At 40.6% G+C, this 12,319-nt stretch overlaps 2 protein-coding genes across 2 annotated transcripts; both read left to right on the forward strand.

Annotated features, from left to right (window-relative positions):
* The first annotated feature begins 810 nt into the window (after positions 1 to 810).
* Positions 811 to 9,154, forward strand: LOC143885092 (uncharacterized). Its single transcript, XM_077389070.1, has 4 exons — positions 811 to 1,186; positions 1,329 to 1,430; positions 8,431 to 8,591; positions 8,834 to 9,154. The coding sequence occupies exons 1-4, from the start codon at positions 1,090 to 1,092 to the stop codon at positions 8,939 to 8,941; spliced, it is 468 nt and encodes a 155-aa protein (XP_077245185.1). The 5' UTR covers positions 811 to 1,089; the 3' UTR covers positions 8,942 to 9,154.
* A 1,019-nt stretch (positions 9,155 to 10,173) lies between these two features.
* LOC143883539 (uncharacterized) lies at positions 10,174 to 12,159 on the forward strand. The gene has a single exon (XM_077386876.1). The coding sequence runs from the start codon at positions 10,797 to 10,799 to the stop codon at positions 11,880 to 11,882; it is 1,086 nt and encodes a 361-aa protein (XP_077242991.1). The 5' UTR covers positions 10,174 to 10,796; the 3' UTR covers positions 11,883 to 12,159.
* Positions 12,160 to 12,319: the final 160 nt, after the last annotated feature.

The following is a 12,319-nucleotide window of genomic DNA, read 5'->3' on the forward strand; positions in this document are numbered from 1 at the left end:
TCATCAACGGTCAAGATATTATGCCCAATTGCATGAGGAACAACTTGTTCTACTGGACTACACGAGCACACATTATGGCCCTGTTGTCCATTACTGTTTCCAACTGGGCAGTGGCATCTGTAGTCTTGTATTGTTTCTGTTTATTTAGAATTTATGGATCCAGTGTTGCTTTCCATACTGTTATAGCTCTTATTCTGTTTATGGCTCTTAGCCATGTAAACTTAAAGCTTCATACTTTGTTTATGTAGACTTTATGGATTCAGTAGTGTTGGTTATTTGTTTTTTTTATTTGCATTTCTGCAGGTTAATGGCAAAAAACAAGTTATATGTGGTTTTTAAGGGAAGGCAGATAGGCGTATATGACAGTTGGCAATACTGTCATGTTCAAGTTAACGGGTTTAGTGGAGCGTGCTTCTGTTCGTATGAGAGTAGGGAGGAGGCAGGAGGCAGAAGCTGAACTTACTGGGTTTTTACATGTCATTAGTGGGCCCAACAAAGATAGGAAAGAAGAGACCAACATTCCTAGGGATTCTAAGCCTCAACAAGTTCTTCTATCACAAGTTCCTCTTCCAGTTAGATTTTATTGTGGTGTTTGCTACTATGCTTGCCATTTTATAGGCTTATAACTATGTCAGACTATGAAATATGGTTCAATGCGACTTTCTATTTAGTTTTTCCAATACTGTTTAATTGGTAAGTGAACAGGCGCAGTAAATCTTTTCTCTGAATTTCTCAGGTTTTCCTGCTCAAGTAAATAGGCGCAGGATTCCTTTTCATGTACAGTTTCTTTTCCTTTCCGTTCATTTCCTTTCTGCCACGTCAATTCCTTTCTTTCCCGATAAAAATATGACCGGACCCTATAAAATTTCTTTTGATTCTTCTTTTTATCCTCTTTCTGATCCCATTGACAAACTGACTACTGAGACAAGCTAAATTACCCGTATTTCCTCTCATCTTTCCTTCCCTCACAAACAAAACAAAACAAAAACCCTAGATCTTGTCTTCAACCAAAAAAAAAAAAAAAAAAACCCTAGATCTTGTCTTCAACAGAACAAAAAGATTAAATCCCCTTGATTACACAGATCTCCCATGGCAATGAATTCCTTTTCCTCTCTCCTCCTCCTCTTTTTCATGGCTTTTCTCCACCTGCCTTGTTCAATGCACGCCAAGGAATTCCGTTACTGTGGTCAGTATTCTTCCTTTTTCATTAGATTTTTTTGAATGGGAATTCATCCCCCTTGATTTCCATCTCTTATTCGCTGACCTTAGGTTAGGATGAGCCATTTGATTGCTGATTTTTCTCTAGGGTTTTGTCGATGATTTTGCAGATAAGAAAAATAACTATGAGATTAATGTGACTGGGATCGTGGTGTCTCCTGATCCAGTTGTGAGTGGCAAGCCTGCTACTTTCAACATCTCTGCATTTACTGGTAAATTCACTTCCTACTTATGTTTCTAGAGTTTTGCTGATTTTGGAGCATTTTAATTCCAAATTTCTTTAGATGTTTACTGTTGCCTGTGCTATTTTGTTTGTCTCTATAGGACTCAATCTGATACTACTGTATTTGATCATCGACCATGTTATCATTACTTATAAGTTATAATACCCTTTTAGTTAGTGACCAACACGAGTTGAAATGTTGCTTAGAAATTTTATTTGTCCTTCTTTACTGGTAATCTGAACTTTGTACTCAAGGCTTGGAAATTGAATGAAAATTTATGAGACATCACAGCGCACCATAATAAAATTTGAAGTTAAACCATTCTATTTCTGGCACACTATCTCAAATGCTGACGCCTGGTTCCAACACTGAAAATTTTGTTGTGACCCATGTCTATCTACAGTTTGAAAGTTTGAATAGATAACTGTAAATGGAACTAATGGTAATTGACAGAAGCACGTGAAAAATTGCTCTTGTTTTCACAAAATAAATCAAACAAGGCAGTGAAGATATTGGGCTGCGACATGAGATACCCCTGAAAGGATGTAGGAAGCAAGAAAAGAAAAGAAAAGCAAGGGCATGTTTGGCAACCACGGAAAAAAATATGTAGAATATTTGTTTATTCAAGATGAGAGAGGGGAGGAGAGGTCTACTGAGAGAGAAATTTGAGAGGGGGTGAGTGAGGAGAGCATGTGGATGGGATTGGTTGTAAAATAGAGAAAAGAATCCCTATTTAAAATAGTTTTTTTTCTATCCCTTGTTTTCCACCTCATCACATGCCCTCCTCATTCACCACCGTCTCAAACCTGTCTTTCACTCCCACCTCTGCCCCCATCTCTTACACTAAATAAACAATTATTACATGAATTTTTTGTTGAAAAAGAGATCAAAGCACAAAGTTCTGATAAACACAAATCAAAGCAAGAAGCAAAACCCATGAGCACAAAAGCCACAAACGAGAGAGGGAGAGAATTTTCTTCTTTGAATATTTAATTCGAGGCATTACACAAATTACAAAGGAATGGAGATGAGAACCGTACACCACACCTTTCTTCTGTACTCTCTACTTTAACGTTTTCACTTCTCACATATACTGTTTTCTCACCTCTTCACGTTTTGCACTCAATGCCTTTTATAAACAAAAGATTTCCTTTTCTAGTGCTTTGACTAAAGTCAAACACAAAGCCACAAATCCTAACTATTTCTAATTCTATTCTCCAAATATGTTTCCTAAAGCAAACTAAGACTAATTATAACTACTTTTGAAAGACTAATTAGAAACTTTAATTAGTCTAATTAATTAAAGTTTCCTTTTCTAATTAGAAACTAACCACTTTCCTATTTTAACTAAGACAACTTTAACAAATTTAAAACCAGTTTCGAAAACCAAATTAAAAAATTCTTTACTTCCAAATTAAGGTCCTAGTTTAAATTAGGAAAGATTCATGTGTGGGCCCGCGCACCCACCCGGCCCGGCCCTGACGCCATATGTAGAGTCACGATGATTGTCAACATTTTTCATGGTAACCCAACAAGCCTCAAATGACACTACAAAAAGTTTTTTTCTATTTTTTATAATACATTAAGCTCCCTCCCTAAGGCCGCCTAGGGAGGGAGGCGGTTTCTCCCTCTCGTCTCCCTCTCTCTCATCCCTCCTCTCTCGTCTCTCTCCTTCTCTCCTTCTCTCTCTCCCTGTCTCTCTTGCTTGTCTCCCTCTCTCTTTCACCCACTCTCTCTCGCTCGTCCCCTCCTGTCTCATGTCTCCCTCTCTTTTTGGAATCTCGCCCTCTCGTCTCTCCCCATTGCTGCTTTTTTAGTCTCTCCCATTGTTGGCAAAAGATGAGCCGCGGAGGCCGAATCGGGAACTGTAGAGGCCAGATCTGGAGCATGGCTCTTCTGTGGTGGCCAGATCTAGGGTTGTGGAGGCAGAATCTGGGCCCGTGGAGGCTGGATTAGGAGCCGTGGAGGCCGGATCTGAAGCCATGGAGCCCGTGAAGCTGGATCTGAAGTCTAGAAAAACCGCGGAGGTTGCCGGAGGCCGTGCAAGGCCGTGGGGTGCTGGACCTGGGGCTGTGGAAGGCCAACTATAGGCGGTGTGAGGCCGTAGAGGCCGTGGATTATCGGATCCGGAGGCCATGGGGGATCTAGGAGGCTGTCGATCGACGAACTTAGCAATGGGGTTGCTGGGTTTGACCGTAGGGGGCTGTGGTCTTTGGAATCAAGATCGTGGGTGGCTTGAGCATGGGTGTGATGGTCAGTAGAGGCCGACTCGGGAACCATGGAGGCCAGATCTGGAGTATGGCTCTTCGTTGGTGGCTAGATCTAGGACCGTGGAGGCAGGATCTGGAGCCGTGGAGGCCGTGAAGCTGAATCTAGAGCCGAGGAAAACCGTGGAGGTTGCCGGAGGCTGTGAAAGGCCGTGGGGTGCTAGACCTGGAGCCGTGGAAGGCCAGCTATGGCTTGATGACGATGGTGGTGGCTGAGACTCCCCGGCGGAGTTGACTTTTGTGGAGGAGACATATAAGGGATTGGAGGATGACCCGCCGGATTTTGGTGGTGGTACGAGGTGGAGGCCGCCGGAGATCCAACGATGTTGTTAGGTGGTCGGCTATCGTGCACGGTTAGGGGCGCACAATAGCTCTTGGCCTTCGAGCGGGATTTTTGAAAATCGAATTCGGAATGTGGTGGAGAAGTTTGTGTGATGTGGGAGGTCACAAACTCACAATCTTAACTTGGTGGGCCCCACAATATGGCATTTTTTGTTGGAATCGTTACAATGGAAGCTATTGGGTAATGTAAGGAGTAGTATGAGGGGTAATGGGCTTCTCTTTTGGGCCAAGGAGAATGCTCCTGAGCAATTCATACTATGTAAATCTGGTGGGACTACTGGTCCCCATTGTAAATTTTGCTAGTATGAATATATTTGTCAATTTTTTTAAAATTCTTTTTTTATAATACTTTACCCATTCCTTTCTACTCATTTGACTAACAGATCCACCACTGCATTACTGCTTCTTGGGACGTGCTTGAGGTTGGGCTCTGTCTCTCAACAATTTCCAAGACTGTGATTGTTAACACCCAGGCTGTGGAAACCACCCTTTTTTTTTAGGCACACTTTGCCAACTCCCATTTATTTGACACATGTTAGGACTCACTCTGACAATCTTGACGGTTCCAGGTCCCAGACATTGTGGTCAGCTACTCCTTGTGGGCCTTAACTGATCAGGTGGAATGGGAACACCGTCATCATCCCTTCTACTGCTAGCGCATGGTCTGATTTTGAACAGTTAACTGGTACTAGGTAGGTGTGGCAACACCAGTGATGCTGGTGATTGGTTATTCAAAGTAAATTCAGTAATTTTGGCTTCGTGGCTTACCCATTAAGGGAAAATCTGGTGAGCAGTTGAGTCAGACTATGGAGTTCTTTGTTTGGGTGAGCGTCTTCAAAGCATGGAGACCCTGCCCAGTAAGTGACAACCTGTCGCCAAACCATCCTATAAGCAGTGATAATACTGTGACTTGGATTACTTTACAACTTGTGGACTTTCCGGCATTAGGCAAGCCTGGGCCGCTAGTATAGATGCTGTGGGCGAACATGAAAAATTTGGTGAACGTACTCAGATCTTTATTTTATCCACTCAGGATGCAACTTCAGAATAACTTTTGCCTCTTTCCTTTTCAAAACTTTCTGTTGCGCTCCCATTACTTAAACTGATCACCAGCGGTATGTAATCATCTTACCAGTTAGGTGAGAACTTGTCTTTCTCTTATTCAGCAATAAAATGGTTTTAATGATATGGATGAAGGATCAAACTGTACACAGGTAAGAGGATCCCTTATATCCATATGCACTCACCGTTCTCTTCATATTTTATTCCTCACCGTGATCTTCAAGTGGAAGAATGCTTCAGGAGTTCTGTGCGATCGTCAAGTTGAAGGGGAAGTTTTATAAGACAGTTGTGAGGCCAGCCATGTTGTTCGGCTCAGAATGTTGGGCCACCAAGAAGCAACATGTGCATAAGATGAGTGTAGCGAAGGTGTGAATGCTTAGATGGATGTGCGGCCACACAAGGTTAGATCGAATTAAAAATGAAGACATCCGTAAAAAGGTGGAGGTGGCACCAATTGAGAAGAAGATGAGAGAACACCGCTTAAGATGGTTTGGGCATATCCAACGTAGCCTTTGGATGCTCCAGTGAGAAGAAGTGACTCGTGCCAAGTTGACGGAGTAGAAAGAGGTAGGGGCAGGCTGAAAACAACTTGGGTAGAAACGGTGAGGAAAGTCTTGAGGGCTAGGAACATAACAGAGAGCAGTACATGACCTTGGATATGATAGAATGGAAGAAAATGAACCATGTAGACGAACCCAACTAGTGTCAGGAGTAGACTTAGTCGATTTGAGCCGGGTAGATCCTTTCACCTTCTTCATGAAAATTTTTCTAAAGAATTCATTATCCGAACCCAACTAGGTTGGGACAAAGGCTTAGTTGAGTTGAGTTGAGTTGTACCGTGAAAATATCACGAAAATGTCGCGATAAATTCACAATATTATTCATTGTTCTAATTTTTTTGTCCTAAATTTGTTTATCAAGTATTTTCCTGATATAAATCCGAAATTAACAAAAAAAAATTTAATATTTCCTTCCCGAGAATTTTCTGAGACAAATATTTGTGACTATGTTCAAGAATTGGGGGAACCCTGTATCTGTTCCATGCTGTAACAGATACCTGTGAATTGAGTAAGGCAACATTTTCTTTCTTTTTCTTTTCCTTTTTTTTTTTGAATCATCGAGTAAGGCAGCATGTTAGGACTCACTCTGACAATCTTGACGGTTCCAGGTCCCAGTCATTGTGGTCAGCCACTCCTTGTGGGCCTTAACTGATCAGGTGGAATTGGAACACCGTCATCATCCCTTCTACTGCTAGCGCATGGTCTGATTTTGAACAGTTAACTGGTACTAGGTAGGTGTGGCAACACCAGTGATGCTGGTGATTGGTTATTCAAAGTAAATTCAGTAATTTTGGCTTCGTGGCTTACCCATTAAGGGAAAATTTGGTGAGCAGTTGAGTCAGACTATGGAGTTCTTTGTTTAGGTGAGCGTCTTCAAAGGATGGAGACCCTGCCCAGTAAGTGACAACCGTGGCCAAACCATCCTATAAGCAGTGATAATACTGTGACTTGGATTACTTTACAACTTGTGAACTTTCCGGCATTAGGCAAGCCTGGACCGCTAGTATAGATGCTGTTGGCGAACATGAAAAATTTGGTGAACGTACTCAGATCTTTATTTTATCCACTCAGGATGCAACTTCAGAATAACTTTTGCCTCTTTCTTTTTCGAAACTTTCTGTTGCGCTCCCATTACTTAAACTGATACCAGCAGTATGTAATCATCTTACCAGTTAGGTGAGAACTTGTCTTTCTCTTATTCAGCAATAAAATGGTTTTAATGATATGGATGAAGGATCAAACTGTATACAGGTAAGAGGATCCCTTACGGACTGATCTCCTCAATTGGTATAACATTTGGCTTTGGGACATTAGTCCAGTTTGCATCCATGTTAATTTTTGTTACTATTTTTTCCCGTGACACTCCTTGTACAGGGTTTTTTTTAATGGTCTTTGAACAGGGTTCTTATTCGCTTACGATGAAGATAATGGATGGAAATTTCGCCGAAAAGTACATGGTCTTTGAGTCGGAAAAGTACCAAACTTCGCTGAAATGTTTCGGAAATTTCGGTGAAACGTTTCGGTGAAGTATAAAATTTCACCCGAAATTTCGGAAATTGTGGTGAAACATTTCGGAAATTTCCGAAATTTCACCAAAATTTCACTGAAATTTTTACAAGATTTCATCCGAAATTTCGTACCGAAACCGAAACGTTTCGGTTTCACTGATGACCGAAACCGAGATTTAAAAACTTGCTTTGGATGCTCCCGTGAGAAGAAGTGACTCGTGCCAAGTTATGGAGTAGAAAGAGGGGCAAAACGAAAACAACTTGGGTAGAAATAGTGAGGAAAGACTTGAGGGCTAGGAACATAACAGAGAGCAATGCATGACCTTGGATAGGATAGAATGGAAGAAAATGATCCATGTAGACGAACCCAACTAGTGTCAGGAGTAGACTTAGTCAATTTGAACCGGGTAGATCCTTTCACCTTCTTCATGAAATTTTTTCTAAAGAATTCGTTAGCCGAACCCAACTAGGTTGGGACAAAGGCTTAGTTGAGTTGAGTTGAGTTGTACCGTGAAAATGTCACGAAAATGTCGTGATAAATTCACAATATTATTCATTGTTCTAATTTTTTTGTCCTAAATTTGTTTATCAAGTATTTTTCTGATATAAATCCGAAATTAACAAAAAAAATTTAAATATTTCCTTCCCGATAATTTTCTGAGACAAATACTTGTGACTATGTTCAAGAATTGGGGGAACCCTGTATCTGTTCCATGCTGTAACAGATACCTGTGAATTGAGTAAGACAACATTTTCTTTCTTTTTCTTTTCCTTTTTTTTTTTGAATGATCGAGTAAGGCAGCATTGTTTTCTCAGTTGTCTGAAATATCTGATATGCATATACGAAAATATGGTTTCAACAATACAGTTGCATTCTTGTGATGTGAGCCAATGATTCCTATTTTCTTTCTAACATTTTTATTCAGTCTCCTCCTAGCAAGTGGTCCTCGATGTTGAATTCAGTTGGTTTTTCTTGGCTTCATGAGTTGCATACAGCTTTCTAGCTTATGAATCCTATTGGTTGTGTTTAAACTTTAATCTCTCATATGCCTTTACACAAGCATGCCAACAATACATGGGTAGTCATTTGCTTGCATCCTCAAATTTCTGGATGATGTATATTCAGCCTAATAGCTACCAGAAGATTGTAGTAAGTGGGCACCATGACAAAATATTGAAAATAATCTTTTCTGATGGTAGATTTGTGCAACTTTTGCCTGAATTGAAGTTTCCTGATATTTTGATGCAGACAAAGCCATCTCTGGAGGAAAAGTGACGATTGACGTTTCATATTTTTTTTTGCACGTTCACAGCGAGACCATTGACCTTTGTGTGGAGACACCTTGCCCGATCTCTACGGGCAATTTTGTGCTCTCCCACAGCCAGAGTTTACCAGGAATTGCACCGCCTGTAAGTCATTGATCTGTTTTGTTCTCAACCCCCATGCTATGAACACCATTTGCTCTGATTCATTACCTGCTATGGCAATCGATTGAGATATTTATCTGGCGATTAGGTTTCTGTCACTCTTGTGCTGTGTATAACATTTGGCTTTGGGACATTAGTCCAGTTTGCATCCATGTTAATTTTTGTTACTATTTTTTCCCGCGACACTCCTTGAACAGGGTTTTTTTTTAATGGTCTTTGAACAGGGTTCGTATTCGCTTACGATGAAGATAATGGATGGAAACAAGCATCAGTTGACATGCATTGGCTTCGATTTCAGCATCACCTGGGGTTCATCAGTTTCCGATATTTAAATACTGTTGCAAAACCATTACTCCAATGGCTTATGTATGAGACGATACTTCTTTTGTTTTTGTCTCTTATCAGATTGCTATGACTTTACCTCACTGCTGCATCGACAGTTAATCTCTCCACGCTCAGCATTGTTATTTGATCATTCAAGTAGGAATGCTTAATACCTTGCTGCATTAATATCTCTATATCATATTCAGTCATGGTGACCTCAATTCTGCTTCTTCTTTTAATAGTTAAGAACATAGAAAAATCAATGATTGCCAAACATGGGCTTAACCCTTTTGGACCCTGGAAATTTTTTTCCCATGGAAAACCTTTTTCCCACCAAATTTTTTAATTGAAAGCTTTTCTTCCCCTTAAAAAAGTTTTCACCGGAAATTTCTCATTGTTCTTTCCCTTTTACAGTACAAGGGGTGGCCAGGGGAGAAAGGGAATTTCGATTTTAGATGCCATGTATTATTGATCTAATGGTACCATTAAAAGAAGGGAGACGATTTTTTCACCCCCCTGTAGGATTATGCGCCCCCCTTTAGAGTGAGAATTGTGGCAGACTTTAACGCTTTTAGTTTTTTATTGAAATTAAAAGTGGGGCGCATAATCCTACAGGGGGTGAAAAAATCACCTCCCTAAGGGTGGGCCCACATGATGATAAAACAAAGTGAATCCTTTATCTAGTAGGTCCCACGGTTGGTGTGGAAGAGATATGGGTATCTCGTGTTAGACCCCCTTTTTATTAGAGGGATGCTTTAAAAAAAAGTCTTGTCTCACTGTTTGCCATGTGTACTGGGAAAGATGTTGAGGTTGATTAAATGACTACTATACCCCTATGAAAGGAATAGATTTTCAAGAGAATTTATATGATGTGGGCACATGAATTACAATAATTTCCTAAAACGGTAGTGGGCCCACTTCATCATTTGGGCCCACCTTTGTTGATATCCGGTTGAACACCACGGTTAGATCAATAGTACACCGCATCATCATCTGTTACCAAATGTCAATATTGAAATTTCCCAGGGCCACCTCCTTGTAGTGTAAAAGGAGCCATACTCATAAATACTCCAGAAGGGGTGACCCAGGTAAGAAAAGGGGCGGATATATCACATCCCTTTTACAATGCTCCAAATTAATAAGTGGGCCCCATTTTATAGGTGCAAATGGCAAACACCATGAACATAAGAATTATGACCGTTGCCCACACATAATTTTAAATCGAATATACTCTCCACAACTTTATAGCCGTTAAAGCCACCCTTCCACGGAAAAAAAAGGTGAAGAAAAAAGCTCAAGGGATATGAGTCTGATCTGTCATTCTCCTCACCCCTAAAATCGGTTCCTTCTTTTTCTCAGCCTGGATTTTGAACAGAGCTGTTGTTCTGTTTTGATTCCCATAGCCAGATTAAGAAAAATAGAAGATTTCAGCTAAAATTCATTTCCTTGTAGTCCAAATCAAGAACCAGGTAGAAAACCATCTCTCTTCTGATTTCCATGTTTGTGAAAAGATAAGCAAATCTCTTCTCAGCTGATGACATTTCCTCCCTTTTATTTCACCAACTGGGTTTTCAAAGAGCACTGTTTTTTTCCTTGGGGTTTCCAAATTCTAGGAAATAAATTTCCTAGTAGGATTTTCTCACCTATCAATCTCCCTCAGCTAGATTGTTCTTCTTTTCCGTACAACTTCTTTCTTCTTCAGATTTCCACAGTATAGATAAAGGGAAAGAAAATTCTGGAACTTTGATTCGTCCCCTATCTCTTAAACCAATTAATCTCATTCGACCAAAATCATCTCCTTTTCTTCATTTCAATTAGCTGGGTTTTCAGTATATCTTTTTTTCATTTTTTCCTTCAGAAGAAATGAAGGGGATGAAGGGAAAGATCCTAAAGAAACTCAAGTCAATTGGACAGGTAAGTACCTTGAAAATTGGCCTTGTGCTTCAGGTGAATGATTCTTCAGATGGGTTGTTGGATCCCTTCCCACAAAATTCTGGCAAAGTATTTCAAAACCCATCATTTGATAATCTCACCCCTCGGAAACCCGACATCATCGACATCTCGGAGCTCATGAGAGACCCAGAAGAAGATGAAGAGATGGGGTTTTCCAGCTGCAGTAGTGACAAAGAAAACATCCGACCGCCGCCTTCCATGACCAAAGTCCCAATACCCATGAAAGAAAATTCAGAGATAGAAACCTCCAATACCCAAAATATCCCAATACCCATGAAGGAAAATTCAGGGATAGAAACCCCCAATACCCAAAATATTCCACTCTCAGAGCTCGATGTAACTTGTTTCCGCCCTCCGAAACTGAATTCCGGTAGCCTGTTTGATCCAAACCTGCTTGCAGCCTTCGAACAAGCGGTGAAGAACCATTACACAATTCAGAAACATGTGGAAAGAGGGAGATATGATGAGGAGACAGAGAATCATCAGAAAGACGAGGAACCACACGAAAATCCTCTGTTGGAATTCGAAGAGAGATGCCCGCCGGGAGGAATTGAATCAGTGGTTCTTTACACGACAAGCATTCGAGGAATAAGGAAGACATTTGAGGACTGTAGGAGCATTACATTTCTATTAAAAAGCTTGAAAGTTGTTTACAGTGAGAGGGATGTTTCAATGCATTTGGAATTTAGGGAGGAGCTGTGGAAGATTATGGGTGGGAGAGTAGTCCCTCCAAGGCTCTTCATAAAGGGACGATACATCGGTGGGGCTGACGAGGTACTCGGACTGCACGAACAGGGGAAGCTCCGGCGGCTGGTGGAAGGGATACCATTAGATAAGTCTGGTGGCGCGTGTGATGGCTGCGGCGGTGTCTGCTTCTTGCCTTGTTTTGATTGCAATGGCAGCCGAAAGCTCGTTCCCCACGAGCAAGAATCACCATCCATCAGATGTCCCAAATGTAATGAGAATGGATTAATCCTCTGCTCCCTTTGCTGCTGAAAAAATCAGCCTTCTCCATTTCTTCTTATTGGGTTTGTAAACCTGATAATTTGGAGAGATTTTTTTATTGGTTCTTATTGGGACTTATGGGTGAGGTATTTCTTTGTAGATTGTGGATATGGGATATGTTTTTACATGTATCATTTGATGATTGATGATGTGGTTTTTCAGTAGACCCATAAGAGCTTTTGGAACTTCAAAAATGTTATAATTATAGCCCAATTCCAAATATTTCCTTCTCTATAAAAACTTCACTGCCCATGAATCTATGATTTTTTGATTTTTTTTCTTTCGTCGGGATATCATCGAAGTTTATGGGAGTTTTTTTCCATATTACTATAAATGATCTTGATCCTCATAATTTGTGGGGTATTTTTTTAATTTATTTTTTGGTATCTATTGGGATTCCTTCTGCATTGTACAACTTTATAGTTTCT

The sequence above is a fragment of the Tasmannia lanceolata genome, unplaced genomic scaffold, assembly GCF_043159265.1.
Source record: "Tasmannia lanceolata isolate RefF3 unplaced genomic scaffold, GAP_Taslan_0.1 ptg000008l, whole genome shotgun sequence".
Taxonomy (NCBI): Eukaryota; Viridiplantae; Streptophyta; class Magnoliopsida; order Canellales; family Winteraceae; genus Tasmannia; species Tasmannia lanceolata.